Below are 18,278 nucleotides of genomic sequence, written 5' to 3'. Positions count from 1 at the left end.
CAAAGTGTTTTAAATGCTTACTGTATGTCTGGCTTTGTCTGAAGTGCTTTTAATGTATTAAATGATGAGGAAACTGAGGCCAGAGACATTACGTATCTTTCTTACAGATTCTCAGCTAATAATAAGAGGTGAAACCAAAATTTGGACCCAGGTTCTCTGGCTCCAAAGCCTGCACCTTAATTACCATATTATATTGCTGTGGTTGCAATATAATTATTATTACTCATTAAAACCTTCAAAGAGGATTCATCATAAAAAATTTTTTAATAATTTTTTTATGCATTTATTTCAATAGATCCTATATGTGAAAAGATCCTGGAAGATATAGTACCATAAATGTATTAAAAATCCTTATGTCCTCTTTACATACTAGAGAGATCTCATTCTGTGGCATCTGAAACTTTACAAATACTCTTATTAGACACTTGAACTTGAAGCAGGAAAATTTGACTTGGCTCAGTCATTATGAAAGAACATTCCTCTTATGTCGAGTTATCACATGATAAAGTCTAATATTTGGATCTTGATTTCTTAATCCTTAATTTCTCAATTTAGTTCTCAATTTTCATGCGGAGTTTTGGGAAATTTTGCCCTTTTTTGTATGGGATTATTAGCAATAGTGTTTGACAGGCACCTGTAAAAACTGATACTTTCCTTCTAAAATTTTATTGAGATATAATTTGTATACCATAAAAGTCACCTGTTTAAATGTGCAGCTCACTGGTTTTTTGTACATTTCCAGCCTTATAAAATTGATACTTGATTTTTTTTAATTAATTAAACAAAAACTCTTGAGGCGCTTGAATGAAAAGTACCCTAAAACCAGTGAAATCATTAATATCTGTTGTGTTCTTTTTTCCCCTCCTCCAGAAATGTGTGTTATACTGGCCAGAAAAGAGAGGAATTTATGGGAAAGTTGAGGTTCTGGTTATCAATGTAAATGAATGTGATAACTACACCGTTCGAAACCTTGTCTTAAAGGTAAGAAAAAGCTATAACTATCTAAAAAGTAGATGATATGAGAGGATTACATTTCTACTCTGAAATTGTTTACCCCAATAAGTGCTGCAGGTTCAATTTAAAATTTAATAATGTCTGGGCGCCCAGGTGGCGCAGTCCTTTGAGCATCCGACTTCAGTTCAGGTCATGAGCTCACAGCTCCTGGGTTGGAGCCCTGTATCAGGCTCTGTGCTGACAGCTCAGAGCCTGGTGCCTGCTTCGGATTCTGTGTTTCCCTCTCTCTGTCCCTCCCCTGCTTGCGCTGTCTCTCTCTCAAAGAATAAAATAAAATGTTAAAAAAAATTTTTTTTAAAGATTATCTTTAATAATGTCAAAATCAAAGAGAAATTATGATCATTCCCTCATGTATTTCTTTGTTGTCAGTTACTCTTAGTATGTGGAATGACGAAATTAACATAAGTAGGCATTCAAGAAATTCACTAAATCGGATGTTGTGATCTTCTAATCTCTGTAAATAAAACATCCCTGATTTAACATTTTGAATGCCTTTCAAGGCTTGTACTGGAGACTTTACCACGGTTTGGGTGTTTTCTTATTTTTTTTAACCTTTATTCATTTTTGAGAGACAGAGACAGAACACGAGTGGGGGAGGGACAGAGAGAAAGGGAGACACAGAATCCAAAGCAGACTCCAGGCTCTGAGCTGTCAGCACAGAGCCAGTCACAGGGCTTGAACCCACGAACTGTGAGATCATGACCTGAGCCGAAGTCAGACACTTAACTGACTGAGACACCCAGGTGCCTCCCCAACCCCACTTTTTTTTTTCTTTTTTCTTTTCTTTTTTTTTTTTTTTTTTTTTGTCACTTTGGTCTAAGCAGCTTTTAGTAAGGTCTGGAAACTGAAAGAGAAAATCTGTGCTTGTGGGTGGCTGTAGGAGGCAAGGCAAACCTGAAGTGTTGACGAGATCTTCCCAAACTCGGAGTTACGGTAATTTATGGGGACTTTCCCCAGACCAGATTATGTCATAGAAAAGATATCTTATTTAAATTATGGGCAGCAGATGCTGAGGCACGTTGCCATGGTACTGTTTTTGCTTCTAGAGAACAATCATCTCAAAGATTTCAATCCTATCTAGAGCCTCCCTGATGGTACAGAATCATCACACAGAAAGTATAGAAGCCAAGCTGCACTGAAGGTTTTTTTGTTTTTGTTTTTGTTTTTGTTTTTGTTTTAGTTTTAGTTTATTTACTTATTTTTAGAGAGGGGAGGAAGCGGAGGGGCAGAGAGAGAGGAAGATAGAGAACCCCAAGGAGGCTCTTCACGGTCACCACAGAGCCTGACAAGGGGCTCGATCTCACAACCATGAGATCATAAACTGTGCCAAAATTAAGAGTTGGACACTTAACCAGCTGAGCCACCCAGGCGCCCCTACACTAAGGGTTTTTAGAAGGAAATTCGAGATAGGAATTTCATTGAGTGCCTCCCCTGTGCCAGCTCCCCAGCCGGGCACTGGGTTTTGAGATGATATGCATGGACTCTCACTCACTCTAATCTAGTGACCCTTTCTAGCTCCTTATTACCGGGACTCCTAACTGCTGTTAGAAACTACAACTTGGGATGAATGTAGAAATTCAAATGTAGGGGCCAAATGTAAGGGTAAGTGTTCCTATGAGAGTTAATATGTTTATCATCCCTTGTCAAGAACGTTCAAAGAGCAGGAAACATGGTCCATTCAGATTCCCTCCTGGCTTCCTTTGCATCTACCATTATGTTTATTATAACAAATTACAAACACCTATCTAGCATATGTTTCATACGCATTTTCTATTTTAAATATCTATTTCTCAAGACTGTCAAACTTTGACATCAGCCTATTTGTAGTAAAGTTTTCTCAAGGTGGAAGAGTACTCTTCAGAAATCTCCTAGATCTTTTTTTTCCACCCAGACAGAAGTAAGTTGCCAGCAAGCTGGGAGTGATAGAAGGCATTCAGTATTGTGGTTTGGATGACTTTTAGTTCCACAAGTAAATGAGGCATTTGGTGGCTATTGCTATTTTCAGCAAGGAAGTCACACCCAGCATGTGAAGCATTACTGGTACACCTCATGGCCAGATCACAAGACTCCAGACAGTGCCCAGCCCCTTCTACAGCTCATGCTGGATGTAGAAGAAGACAGACTTGCTGCCACGGGCCGAGGGCCCGTGGTCGTCCACTGCAGGTAAGGGGTAACCGTTCTTTCTGCCTAAGCAACTGTCTAGCCTCTGTAAAGTCATCAGACAGATAGAAGTTGGGTTGTGCTTCCTGGTTGTGACTTTATTGGTAAACTAAAGATTTGTTGAAATTGGTTAACTTCTCAATGTTTGAGTTTGGATCAGGACGATACTTTACAGAACTGAAGCAGTATTCCCAGAGCATTTAGGCAAACAATTACACAGTAGAGAAAACACCACTTCTAAATAAATGACTCTGGGAACAGGAGACTTTATTCAGGCCTCTACGTCAAAACGTACATCGATTGCTTTTGTATCATCGGTCTCATGTACACTAGGAATGACACATTTTTCAAGATTATTAATGGCTTTTTTGTTATTTCAAGATGGCACTGAACCATACATGAGTTGGATCTTGATAGCATTTATTATTATGTCAAACTTGGTGAAAACCAGTCAGCTATTTTTGAAGTTATTTCATAAGAAAAAAAAAAAACAGATGGAAGCAAATTTATGAAGTGGGAACTGAACAAGTGGTAGTTCACCAAAAGGAGAACAAAGTGTTGTTACCAGAACATGGAGTATTGGGGGGTAGGCCGAGAAAAGCAACAGATGTCTATAGTGGTTCCCTTCCCTAATGTCTAACTTGAAGCTCTCCTCTCATAACTGATACCTCATTCCCCAGACTTTCCTTTTAGTGTGCCCAAACAAAAGCAAATAATTTTAAAGTTATTTCTATAACCAGCCATTTATACTTGGTCAAAATAATTTATGTTGCTTTGTTTAACCTCTTAAGCCTTGCAAGAAAGCTTTTGATGATAATATTAATAAATAAAATTATAATTATTTTATTTTTTTAATGTTTTTATTTATTTTTGAGACAGAGAGAGACAGAGCATGAGCGGGGAAGGGGCAGAGAGAGAGGGAGATACAGAATCTGAAGCAGGCTCCAGGCTCTGAGATGTCAGCACAAAGCCCTATGCGGGGCTTGAACTCACAGATTGTGAGATCATAACCTGAGCTAAAGTCGGATGCTTAACCAACTGAGCCACCCAGGCACCCTGCTAATTAGTTTAAATTATAACTTTAGTCTCCTTCTTTTTTGAGCCTTTATAGTTTAATTAAGAATGAAATTTACTATATATCTATTTATCCAAAGGAGTCATTATCCAGTTTCTAGCATTAGGCCTTACCCTAAACTTCCCTTAGGGGTGAGGAAAGACAGCCTAATTGGTCATATTTTAGGGCTGGAACTGTCCCCCACCCAAAATCATAAAACACTCAGGATATCTAAAATGAACTAGCCATTTCCCCTATAAAACCAGCTCCCCTTCTGATGACTATTTCTAAGAATAAGACCAGCTTTTTTCCAGGCACTCAATATCTAATGTTGACAGTTATCTTTGGCCCTTCTCTCAACTCCAGCCTCAGTATCTAATCAGTCACCAGATTGGCTTTCCCTTCAAAGCTTCTCCCATAATCATCACTTCCTGTCCAACCACCCAGGTTCAGGCCCTAATGACCTCATACATGTATTTTAGAAGTAGTCAACTAATTGCACAAACACACCCCACTTCCCTATGCCCCACCCCCAGCCCAGCCTACTCACCCACTTCTCTTGCATGATGTTCCTAAAACCCTGGGTTTTATTAATCCTGGATCTGTGGATGAACTACAGGGGTCGGTGAACTCTTTGAAATTACTTTAACAAATTGGAGTACATAAAGTTATGTGAGTTTTTCTGGGGAATGAAAGTCCATAGTTTTTATCAAATTCTCAAAAACAAAACAAAACAAAACAAAACAAAACAAAACAAAACACAAAGCATCACTATTTTAGAGGATGAAGTTCAAACTTCTTAGTTTTCCATGTAAGATCATTTATAGGCTCTGATGAAGTTTCGGGGTGATGGTGAGGTGGTCCAGAGCTGATGACCAAGAAAGAATTCTTGAGACATCTGTGGTGCAAAAAGTTGGTTTTATTAAAGCATGGGGACAGGACCCGTGGGCAGAAGAGCTGCGTGAGGTCATGACCGGTAACTCATTACATACTCTTGGTTTGGGAGGGGGTCAGGAATAGAGTAAGTCTCTAAGGTATTTTGGAAGCAAGGTTTCCAGGATCTTGAGGTGCTAGCTGTTGCTAGGGAGACTCCATTTATTACCATTTAGTAAAATCTCAGTCATGAGACTCTTCAGATGTATATTGGGGGCCATAAGCTTAGAGTATGATTGCCAGCATATACCTTGGGGGAGCTGAGAAAAAAGAAGTTTCTAAAGGAATTTTTATGCATTGAAGGAGACTTACAGGATCCTGGGAGATGGGAAAATGTTAAGCTAAGATTCCCTTTTGCCTCTAGCAAAGTGGCATCATCTGTGGCAGCTGAACTCCTAGAGGGAGGTCACTCTGCTGGTTTCAAGGACTTGTCAATGGGCTATAGACAGTAAAGGAATTTAATTTTTCATTTGCCTTAGTTTCCTACATCACCATGGCAAGCACTTAAACCCCTTTCCTTTTGTTCTTGGGTAGCTAGGAGTGTCCCAGGAATATCACATGCATTCCACCTGGAGTGGGGGAGTATGTTAACCTGGACTTTACCCTTGGCTTGCCCCACAGTCCTTCATCAGGCTCCAGTGTGTCTGCCCAGTCTTGTTTCCCACTATTCCTCCAAAATAACTTTCTTTTCAGGCCAAGTTAGTCTACTTACTATTGTACATCATATATCCTGTTCTGCAGCAATTCTTTCCATTCTCATACATGGAATATTCTGATTCACAATAACCAAAATGCCCTCCATTCGTAGGGTCCAGTTCAAATCCTATCTCTTTAGTGAAACAAACTCTTTATAGACTCTTTAACTAAAAGGGACCTCCTTCACCTCTGAATTCCTCTGCACTCACATTCAACAGGAAACAAGCACCAAATATGAGAAATAAATGCTATTTGAGTGCCAGGAAGGGAACTATTAATTCAGAACATGAGGACTGAAGAAAGCTTCTAAGAGTTGGGGTAATGTTGAACAAGATCTTAAAAAATAACCAACGTGTGTGGTTTTAAAGGGTGGTAAAGAGGGCATTTCTGACTGACCAAAGGAATATCATTAACACAGAGAGAAAAAATGAAAAATAAAAGCCATTTTTTTTGCAAGGATTCATGTAAATGAAAAAAAAATGGCACAAAAGGTACAAAGAGAAGAGTAAAAAGACCTAAAGCTTGAAAGTTAGCCACTTTCATATTGTGCAAGTTCACAAATTCCATGGTAGGGAGCTCAGACGTTATCTGTAACTACTGGAAGGCATCTACAGTCTTTGAGTAGAGAGTAATATGCTCAGATTCCCATTTTAGAAAGATGAACCTAGCAGCTGTGTGTATCGTGAATTAGTCCAGGAAGAGACTCAAGACTTGGCAACCATAATGAGATCATTGCTAACCATGAAGTAAGGAGGTGTCGAAAACGTGAGCACAGTTTATAGAAAGGAAAGCATGGATCCCAAAAGCTTCAGTAGAGGTGGAAAATATAAGAATTGGTAACAGATTGGATGTGGGAGGTGAGAGAGGAGAGATGTTGGAGATGGCTCCAAGATTTCTAGGCTGGAAAACTTGTGGCTAACTGGTAATGCCATTGAGGGAAAAGATAATTAATTCTGTTTTAGATACATTGAATTTAGATACATTGAATTAAAGCCAGTGCAAAATAGTAACATCAAGAGTTCCAGCTAAAAAATGGAATGCTAATCTAGAGTTTAGGAGAAACTTAGGGAATTTAGATGTAAATTTGAGAGAAATTTGCATAAAGACTATTAGTGGTAGAAATTGCTGAGGAGGGCGGAGAGGGAGAGAGAGGAGGAATATGGAAAGAGAGTTAAAGGGCTTATTAGGTTGATAATTTACCATCTAAGGCAGATGAATGGGGCAAGCCCTCCTGGATGGATGGTGTTTTATTCAACTATCACCTGGACATAAATGACTCAGAAATATGTGCCTCTGGCCACAGGCTTCTCCCAAACTGAAATGAATCTTCAGTTCTTCACTAGAATCTTCAACATCAGTCTATCCAAGACCGAACTCCTCACCACCCCCACATCATCCCTTCTTCTAGAATTCTGCCTTTGTCTCATTGGCGCTTCCTTTCTTTCGATCCCCTAGATTCACGTCTGTGATGTGTCTAAGTCTTTCTCCTCCTTTCTAGTGCCTATACCTTACTTAAATTTAGGTCCTAATTATTTTTTGTAGAATAATTACAATGCCTTTTTCACTATTCTCCTTCCACCCCACACTCCCTACTGCATATATAACTCAATGATCACTGCACCAGGCCAGGTTAGTAATCTCAGTCTGAGAGCTGCTGTCGCTGTTTTTACTAACCCTGGCTGCCCATTTCAGATTTAAACACCCTTTTAAAAGAATGTCTTTTATCTTGGGGAGGAGAGTGGGGGGATGGGTGAAATAGGTGATGGGGCTCAAGGAGGGCACTTGTTGTGATGACCACTGGGTGATGTATGGAAGTGTTGAATCATTATATTGTACCCCTGAGACTAATATTATATTGGAATTAAATTTAAATAAATAAATAATAGAATATATTTAATCGTTTCTCCTTTGCATCTACCTTTTTACTCTTTGTCTTTTCAGCGCAGGGATAGGTAGAACGGGGTGTTTTATTGCTACATCCATTGGCTGTCGACAGTTGAAAGAAGAAGGAGTTGTCGACGCCCTAAGCATTGTCTGCCAGCTTCGTGTAGACAGGTAAGTGTCCGCTGGACCGTGCAACGGAGATGTCACTTCACACATAGCGTTATCAGCCACAACCTGATCCCATCAGTCTGACTTAGTAAGCATCACAAGCTCCAAAGTCTTAAATCTCTGTAGAGACCTGTGTAAGACGCTTACGTAATATCTTACATTAAAAAGCCATCAAGGAAAGTGTTATTTGCAACACCGACCATCAAGAACACAAAACTAAAAGCTTATGCTTAATCCTTCCTCATCTCTAACACAGGTATTTATGGTGTAGCTGTTCCCTCTCTGTCTTACACCCTTGTTCCCTTCTATTTACTCTGCATTTCCATTTGGCTTAATTGGGTCGTTCACCTTAGGATCTTGATTGTTTAAAATGAGGCGTGTCATACTACCAAAAATCATCTTTTTTCTTAGTCTACTTTTTTTAATGTGAAAAAATGTAGATAACAAAATGTATCATCTTAACCATTTTTAACAGTACAGTTTAATGGTGTTGAGTATATTCACATTATTGTGCCTCCAGTTTACAGAACTCTTTCCATCTGGCAAAAACTCTGTACTCATTAAACAGCAGCTTCCTGTTCCCTCCTGCCCCCGGCCCTTGGTATTTTACTTAGTGTAATATCCTCAAGATTTATCGATGTTGTGGCATGTGATAGAATTTTCTTACTTTTTCAGGCTGAATAACATTCCATTTTATGTATACACTGTATATGGTTTATCCATTCATCCATCAACGGATACTTGGTGGCTCCCACCTTTTGGCTATTGTGAATAATGCTGCTATGAACATGGGTGTACAAGTCTTTGTAGAGATTCTTTTAGATATATACCCAGAAATGAGATTGTTGGATCATACAGTAATTCTATTTTTAATCTTTTGAGAAACTGCCATACTGTTTTCCACAGTGGTTACACCATTTATATTCCTACCAAAAGTACAGTTGTTCCAACTTCTATACACCTTTGCCAATGCTTGTGACTTTCTATTTTGTTTTTTGTTTGTTTCGTTGGTTGGTTGGTTGGGTTTGTTTTTTTTTTTGTTTTTTTTTTTTTTGATGGTAGCCATCTTAATGGGTGTGAGGTGGGTGAGTTGTTTTTACATGGAGATGATTTGATCACCTTTGTGATGATCTGTGTTTATCTGTGTTGAAAACAAAACAAACAAGAAAGGTCTCTTCTTCCTTGCTCCACAACTAAGCCTACCTGGGTAGATGAAGAGTTGAGCCAGTGATGGAGAAAGTACACAGATGCTCTTTGAGAACAGGCACAGAAAAAGATGCTGTACCAGCAGATGGATAGCCAGCCTCTCTGCTCTGCAAGTCAGTGTACTATTGTGGAAATGAGTTGTTCTGCAAGGCTGAAATACTGCGTTCTCTTCTTTCATTCATGCGGCAAATATTTATTAATTACCTCCTATGCCCAAGGCATCATTCCAGATGCTACACGTAGAGGACTCAACAAGATGAGTGAAGCTTTGCTTTCCTAGAGTTTACATTCTAATGCAAAGAGAGACGGACAGACAGATAATTTAAAAAAGGAAAGAAATGAATGGGATAATTTCAGACAGAGATAAATGTTGTGAAGTAAGAAAACAAGAGGGCTATGGGAGAAAGGTCTCTTGGACTTGAGCCCTGTGTCCTCCTAAAAGTGCAGTTACCTCCCAAGATTCATTCAACAAATATTTATTGAGCACCTACTATGTCCCAGGTCCTTGGATTTCAATAAAAGACACAAAAGATTGTTCTAAAAATTCAGATATATGTATTATTTAAAGTAGGATCTGTCTCATAGTAAACCTTCAATAAATGTAAACTGTTATTATTATCTTCATTATTATTAAAATTATCAATATAGCCTATCTCTAAAAATTAAGCATTCAGATCCCTCTGTCCAGATGAGGTTTTCCTTCCCCATCCCTATTATTGTTCTTATCTCTTCTTGAATAATAGCTTCAAGTCCTTGTAGGTGTATCTTCCCTCTCTTTTTCTTTCAATTTTGCCTGGCTTAATAGAGGCTGTTCATTACAGTGGTTAAAATTCTGGACTCTGGAAACTGATTGCCTGGGTTTGCATTATGACTGCTCCCATTTTCTGGTTGTGTGGCCTTAGGCAAGCTGTGAGACCTTCCCTTGTCTGGGGTCTCTCATCTGGAAAATGGAAGTTATACTTGTAGCCACATGCTCTTGTTGTTGCAAGGAGTAAGAGTAAGATTGTAGGTTCCTGGGGAGCCTGGGTGGCTCAGTCGGTTAAGCATCCAACTTCAGCTCAGGTCATGATCTCATGTCTCATGAGTTCAAGCCCCACATTGGGCTCTGTGCTGACAGCTCAGAGCCTGGAACCTGCTTCGGAGCCTGTGTCTCCCTCTCTTTCTCCCCCTCCCCTGCTCACCCTTTCTCTCTGTCTCTCTCTCTCTCTCTCTGTCTCTCTCTCTCAAAAATACATAAACATTAAAAAAATTTTAATAAAATTATTTAAAAGAAAAGATTATAAGTTCCTGGCACATAATAAACATGCAATCACGTTTAGCCACTGTTGTTATCAATATATATAGCGAGAAACCTGAAGGTGCATCTATAAACTGAAAGTAACAATATATGCCTCACAGGGCTGCGGTAGTATAAAGATGAGATTACATCCATGACGCACTTGGTAGAACATTTAGCCTATGTTTCTAACGCTCTCTCTACCCCTCCCACTTCCTCCCTTTCCATACCCCACATATAACTGCTTCCAAAAATATTTTCTTTCTTTACATAAAATCAGCTCCACTGATGTCTCCTGCTTCTCTTACAATTGCTATCTTAGTCTCCTTCCATCTAGTACTGCCTGTCCAGCTGGAATAGGGTCCAATTTTTCACTCCAGACTCTGGAACCTACCTTCACCCAGAAGTGGGGCCTGCGTCAGAGGGTAGGGAATAGCACCAAATCAGCCTTGAGCTGTTCCCATGGTGACCTTGATCTCTCCTGCTTTGTGCTTCCGTAAACAAACCTCCTACTGCTGGGGACCCCAAATCCCTCAAGGACTCCAGTTCAAACCCCTGTACCCTGCTGTCTTGCCAGCTAGTGCCAAAATTCCATAAACGCCAGATCCCCACATGGATCCAGGCTGACTCTGAACAGAGTTGATCTCCAACACTCTCTCTGAACCCTTTTTAGAACAACACCTTGGGTTTAGTTTGCTCATTTTGGAGGCTTTTGTTATTCTTAAATCTTGGCTCTTCACCTTCCCATCTCCCACCTCCTCAACCTGCTTTTGTAGCCTGACCTCCACCTTGATTTCCATTTCCCAGTCACATTGCCCTGTCAAATCTACCCAATAGTCCTCTAGCTTTGAATGGAATCACAAGTAAATTTTTTAAACCATATCACAATGCCTCCTCTATCGGTCCCTTCCTTCCTAAAGCAAACGGTCAGAAATTTTAGCCTTGGCTTTCCATCACCACCAAGGTCTCCCCACAAGGCTTGTCTTTTTATTGTTGATAGGATCTCCAAAACATATCAAAGCTTCTCTGCTGATCCGAAGGCTCCCTGCCCCCTGCATTTGAATTCCTGCCAGTATGTATCTGGAAATCATTCTAACAGATTCATTAATCAACATCTCTTCTATACACATTCTTTCTGAGCAGCTGCTTCTGTGGTTTATGAAATGGACCCTTTCTTTAAAACCTTCCTCGAAACTTTGCCTGCCTTCCTTCACAGGATCGAAACAGATTTTCTTTTTCTTCTCTTCCTTCTGCTATGCAATCCCCTAGTTATTATGAAAAGCAAGACAAAAAAACTGCCTCCTTTCCTTCACCCCATCCAACTTCTTTTCCCCCAGGCTTCTTGCCACTTGCTCCAGTTTTCAGTTGTTTTTTCCTGCCACACTTCATCTTTAAAATTCCAGTTTGTAGGGTGCCGGGGTGACTCAGTCGGTTAAGCATCTGACTCTAGATTTTGGCTCAGGTCATGATCTCACGGTTTGTGAGTTCGAGCCCCGTGCCTGACTCTACACCTCTGTCCAGCTTGGGATTCGCTCTCTTCCTCTTTCTCTGCCCCTCCTCTGCTCGCTCCCTCTCTCTGTCTCTCTCTCTCTCCCACTCTCTCTCTCTCTCTCTCTCAATAAATAAATAAACTTATTTTTTTAATAAGTAAAATAAAATTCCAGTTTGAAGGTGATTGCTGCCATTGACCCTATCATTAACTCGTATGCCAGTAAAAGAAAAACTGACCCCAGAAGATCCAAACACCCACCTTTCTACTCCTGTGGCTTGTCATTCATCAGTTCTTCAAACCTTATCCCCAACCCTAGTTTCTGTGGCCACCTTTGCCTTCAGTCCTGAAACCGTCTTCAGACATTCCAGAATGCACTATTGACACTTGGAAGTTTTTAATCGTGGCCTCTCCACCGTGGCCTTCAAAACACATGTCTTACATGTCTCATTTAACTCCCAAAATGAACCCAAAAGTAGGAAAAGAAGTATTCCTTGGCCCTGTTTTGTTCAATAAAGAAACAAAGAATTCAAGACATCAAGTAACTTGCCCAAGATCATGTAGCTAAAAGACTGGAGAAATAGACCTCTTTGGAATCCAGGACTTCTGATTTCTAACTCAAAAGGCATGACCATTGTAGATGAAAGTAAACAGTCTTTTGGAATATGTTTATTGCAAAACTGCTTGACAAGAAGCATACCCGTTTGATAATGCTTTGCCAATTAAAAAATGCAGTGGTACCATAATTTTTAAAACAAGGTCTAGTATGAATGAGAGCTGTTTCATGAAGAGAGTGATATTGTCAGCTGTTGCCTTAAGAATATAATTTAAGGAACATAGGAAAGTTGCCTCATCCCAAAATGTCTGTCTATGGAGGATACCTAAAATATCTGTGTATGGTGAATGTCTGAAATATCACTATTAGAGAACCAATCTTTGGTTAAAAGAATCATTCTTTTTTAAAGTTCATTGAATGTGGAGGAGAAGGTGAGAGTGACACCTTATGCTTTCTCAGTTATTAACCTTTTTTTAAAAAAAAAATATTTATTTATTTATTTTGAGTGGGAGAGAGAGTGCAAACAGGGGAAGGGCAGAGAGAGTGAGTGAGAGAGGGATTCCCAAGTAGGCTCCGCACTGTCAGTGCAGAGCTCGATGTGGGACTTAATCCAATGAACCATGAGATCATGACCTGTCAGCTAGACCCTTCAGTCTAAACAATGTGATCTGTCCTCTCCAGCTAGAGTAAGGTAGCTAGAGAGAACATAACTCCATGCATTAGGAATACATTCAGAACTTAGTTTTGATGAAAGGGAATTGAAGAGAAGGCCCCAGAAGCTGGGTACTCCCTGCAGTGGAGAAGACTAGTAGAGAGCCGTGGGTCCTGGGAAAGTGAGGGGCATGGAGGGGAAGCAAAAGAGCTTACAAGGGATTCCTTGGGCAAGAGCAGCTACCAGGGCCAAGTGCAGTATGAAAGTGTGAGGCTTCTTTTTAAAAAAAAAAAAATTAAATATTTCAAGATGGTGACAGCAGAGCATTAACCCAAGTGCAAGGTTCTTCTCAACACGGGGAAGGGGCTCGTGTGACCCAGCAGGTCACGAGCCCATAAAATTGACCCTGTGGTGGGATATTTTTAGAATGAATGTAGACAGGCCTAAATCCTGTGTCCACTGGAATGGACACCCAAGGTCTCTAAGCACCCAAGGTCTCTCTGCTTAGAGACCTTGGGTGCTCTCTGTTTAGTGCTCCTGAATCATGTATCATTCATTCAACAATTTACTTAACACCTTCTACTGTACATGCATCAGGTACCTAGGCATAGAAAGATGGATTCCTTAACAGAATTTTCCAGACTGTGTTTCTCAGGGCACAGTTTAATTCCTAATTAAACTATGAGAGCCTGCCAAGTGCCAGATCCTCTTAGAGTGTATGCAGGCAAAAATAAATAAATAAAATAAAATAGGCTCTCAATTAAATGTGAGCTATGTACTCTATTTCTTAGAAGCCCTCCCCACATGGATATTCACAGTAAGTATTAAAACATTGAAGAATCTGGAAAGTCCCCCAGCACAGAAACCCATTTAACTTCCTTTAAGCTCTCTTTCATATTTAATTTGACCATACAAAACTTTCCTCAAAGCCTATCTAAATGGTACCGAAAGAAGTTGTAAATAATAAATATGAACTGTTCTTTCAAGAAGTTTGGTGGTGAAGAGAAGACAGAGAATGGCATAGGGATTTGAGCCATGGGTGGTGACCATTAAAAAAGAGCACCCAGCTGAGAATAATAAGGGCTACAAAAGACAGAGCCAATATATCAAGGGGCTGATATTTTATGCACTGCAGCGTGCAAGCTCCACAGGACTTTCCCTTTGCTTTCATACTCCCTTTAACAATGACCTCTACCCACTGGTGATCCAAGACTGTGCACTGTGCATCTTTTTTTAATAGTTTACCCCCCACCACTTATGGGAAGTCCAGGGCACGGCCAACAGCCAAGAAGAAAGGCAGTGATTTAGATACTTCAAATGGGCTTTTTCCATGGATGATAAGAGTTTCAGCACTGAGCATGATCAAAAACCTGACTCCAAATGATGATGATGTTGGTGATGATGACAATGATGATGTTGATAAATTACAATGCCTGATCATTGTTATTCAACGTGCCAAAAGCAGGCAATGTGCTCTGAGATCACAAACCTGCATTTTAGCAAGAAATTCAAATGGTCTGGTTTAGAGATGAGTGTTCTGCTGAATGGATGTTTCCATTGTAACAACGATGACAAAGCCATTTGGTAGATTCCTCATTCCCTGGCAAGACATTATTTTCATTGGCTTTAGGGCAACTTCTATTAATAGATGCAACAGTTCTCACTGCAGATTCACGAGTCTGTGATTCTCTTTTTAATAATACTTTTGAGCATATTTTGAACTAAATTAGGATTTCTTTTTTTTTCCAAGTAGGAGTTCAAATTCAGTGCAAGGCACCCACCAGTGTTTTATTTAGAAGTGTATTAATGGATCATTCCTTCATTCCCATAGCTTTCATTTTTAATTAAAAGATGAAGTCGGTATTGGACAATTTGGACCAAGCACTGGCTGAGGAGATGAGGCACCAGGCAGCCACTAGAGTATGAGGGGCTGGAGGTCACTGGACCAGAGGTCAGGAAGCTTGGTACTAATCCTGGCTGTGCCTTAATTCCATGTGTGACCCCTTGTCCACTCTAGGCCTCTCTGTCTACATATGTAAAAAGAGAAATGGGCATATCAGTGGTCCCCCAACCTCTTCTGATATGAAGACCCCCTTTTATAAGAGTAAAATATTCCATGGACTTCAACTTGATACTTGTACTTTGAAATCCTTAATGCTAATAAATTAATTTTCATTCTGTGACTCAAAACAACACCTACATGCATTTAAAAATTAGTGATGCATATGTGTGTGTGTTTATTTGGTCTAATGATACTGCTAGATACACAGATAGGTTTGAGGACCCTTCCAATAAATGCCTTTTCCATCTTGGGATTCAGTGATTGGGAAGTGATCATCTAGCTCTCTAAACTCCCTTTCAACTATTGCATTCTTTGAGTCTTTGAACCTTGTTTCTGTAGAGAACAATGGAACGGCATTAACAGACAATCATAACATTTGCCAAACACCTACTAGGAAAGGGATGGTTTAAAAGAAACATAGTCAAATATTGTACAAATCTCTGAGTCTTCGGGGGGAATCCAAGACCTAAAAAGAGTGAATGATATATCCAAAGTCACATGACAAATTTTGACTGTCTTTTTTTTTTTAAACATTCTGAACTGAACTTCCAGTTTTTCTCTAATTAGATAGGCTAAATTCTGGATTTGTTTGGTTCCCAAAACACTGTTGTTTTCTGGAGTGGGAGACTAAATTGGGTTAAACACAAATTGAGAGGAAGTTCACATTCTAATCCTGCCTTTGACAATGACCCTGAACTAGATGCTGTATAAACCAGGGAAAATTGTTTATCTCTGATGGTTTCAGTTTAGATCATTATTGATATCTGAATATGATAAATACAATGAACTTTCTATTGGCCAGCATGACGAAAAAGGATTTTGTTTAGTCATATTTTCCTGTTAATAGAAATTACCATACGTACATAGGTCAACAATTTTCAAAACTTATGGTGAAAAAAAAGGGCCCATAGCATTGGCACTAAACTGAGCCCAATGTAATCATGTTTTATTAGTTAGATATTCCATATCTTGCTTAAATCTTCTAACCTTAAATATCACTAAATTGTTGTGTCTATACCATCTAAAGAACTTTAGTTGCTGTTAAAGCTAAACCAACCAGGTTTTACCATATTTAACTCTTGCCGCAAGAAATTCATTTAGGCTTGTGTGTGCCGAGGTTTTGCAGTATGACATAGTGAAAGGCCATTTACACAGTAAGTATGAGAAATAAACCTGTCCCTTTAAAAAACAGTAACAATCCTTAGTAACAAAATGGCCCAGGAAACTCAGGGGGCTCCCAGGTAGCTCAGTCAATTGTGCACCTGACTCTTGATTTCGGCTCGGGTCATGATACCAGGGTTGTGGGATTGAGCCCTGCATCAGGCTCAGCGCTGAGCCTGCTGAATATTCTCTCTCTTCCTATGCCCTTCCTGTACTCGCTTGCACGGGCATACTCTCTCTGCCCCCCCTCTCTCTTTCTAAAAAACAAATAATTAATTTAAAAATAATAAAAATTTTTTAAAAACTCAGAAAATGCCTCCCATGCACATAGAAAATGACTCAGGAACAATACGTGGCCATCTGAAGACATCTAGGCAAGGATGAAAGGAACGTGTTCCTTTGCAGGTTGACCTCGAACAACTTCTTCCTCATCATATTTCTCTTAATCTCATTTGGCACCTTTGGACACTGGAAGAACTTGAAAACAGAATTTGGGAAGTGAAGCACATAAAATAATATGCAGTCTCAAGGCTTTTTTCTTTTCTTTTTTTTTTCTTTTTTTTTTTTTTCCTTCCCCAGAAACAGGAAACAATCTGTCTAATCCTCCTTTTAGAGAGTCAGTGGTGAAATCTGCTGTTGTCTTTGTACATCCTTACCTTGGAGGCCTTAAACTGGAATGACATCCAAAAACCTTGCTTGTGGCTTCCCAGACAGGATAGAAAAGTGCTTCCAGTGTGCGTCATATCATTGTTTAAATGTTTTGATTAATCACTTTAGTGTGATGATTTTCTTTCTTTTTTTTTTTAAACTATAAAAATCCAAGAGGAGGAATATATAAGCCATCAGTTTTCTAGGCTAATATGTGTCCCCAAAGTATTATTTGTTTCCAAAACTTGTTTAAAATAATTCCAAAGCTAAAATTTCCACCTGTTCATATAATTTTTATCAACCCTACCCTTACATTTCTCCATATCTCTCTGCATTCCCGACTCATTCCAAAGTTCCCATTAATTAGTGGATTTCAAAGATCTCATTTGAAGATCAGCAATTGAACATTTTGGTTTACTTCTTTTAAGGAAACTTAAGGATAAAGCCCCAGGGACTGGTATGGACTTATTTACCTGACATCACAGTTTCTAAGACTGTTACAAGAGGTCCTCTTAAAGAACACATTATGCCAAATGAATCTCCCAAGTGGTTGCCAGGACAACCTTTTCCTCCTTCTCAGCTTAGAGCTAATTGAGTATTAACCTGGGTGTTCAGAAGAAAATTGGTTAATTTTCAGGGAAAAAATGGAATTTAAGATATGCTAAACCATTGAATTATGACTGAATTATCGTTGGGTCTGTGCTGGCTTTTATGCCCTACACATACTTTGGAACACAGCTACTCCAGAGAAAATGTCTATGTCAAAATATCTGCTCAGAATCAGTCAGAACATTTATGTTTAAATTCTCCCTCCTGATACGATATAAAGGACACAGGGGAAAACCTTTGTTCAAGACACCTGAGTTACAGCAGCAGACATTAGCCTGGCTTGACTCACGCCCAAGCTGTCGAAGCTTTACCCATGAGGCACATTAACATCCACACCTTTTGTTCTAAATTTACTGTACCAAACTTTACCAAAAGAATTCCAGATTCAAAAATAATAAAAAGCCAAGGAGCGTAAGGTCCATTGTTAGCCCAGAAGTGAGTCACCGCTGCAGAATTTCTTCTGTCTACTGATTAGACCGGATACGCGCTGGGCGGTGCAGCAGGAAAGGCTGTTGCTGTCTGTATGTGTGAGTTAATAGTCACAAAAGGTCACAATTTTAACATGTGAAAAACCAAATCTCTCTCCTGGGCATCTGGGTTGGTTTTTTTCAACACACCCTCTTAGTAGCAAAGGGAAAAAACGACATTGCTTTTCCTTCCAACCTGAGTCTACCCCCAGCTGACACAGCTACGTGCTTCCCTGCATGGAG

At 39.6% G+C, this 18,278-nt stretch overlaps 1 protein-coding gene across 3 annotated transcripts in view; it reads left to right on the top strand.

Moving 5' to 3' along the window:
- Positions 1-18,278, top strand: part of PTPRR (protein tyrosine phosphatase receptor type R) — a 274,918-nt gene that overhangs the window by 249,371 nt on the left and 7,269 nt on the right. For all 3 annotated transcript variants that reach the window (XM_060656975.3, XM_060656977.3, XM_060656978.3), the window contains 3 exons: positions 871-981; positions 3,020-3,177; positions 7,799-7,912. In XM_060656975.3, the coding sequence (XP_060512958.3) occupies positions 871-981; positions 3,020-3,177; positions 7,799-7,912 (383 nt within the window). The remainder of the gene's footprint in view (positions 1-870; positions 982-3,019; positions 3,178-7,798; positions 7,913-18,278) is intronic.

Source organism: Panthera onca, chromosome B4 (assembly GCF_046562875.1).
Source record: "Panthera onca isolate mPanOnc1 chromosome B4, mPanOnc1 haplotype 2, whole genome shotgun sequence".
In the NCBI taxonomy this organism is placed as follows: Eukaryota; Metazoa; Chordata; class Mammalia; order Carnivora; family Felidae; genus Panthera; species Panthera onca.
The sequence above is the reverse complement of the archived record's forward strand: the minus strand, read 5'-3'. Positions and strand labels throughout refer to the sequence as shown.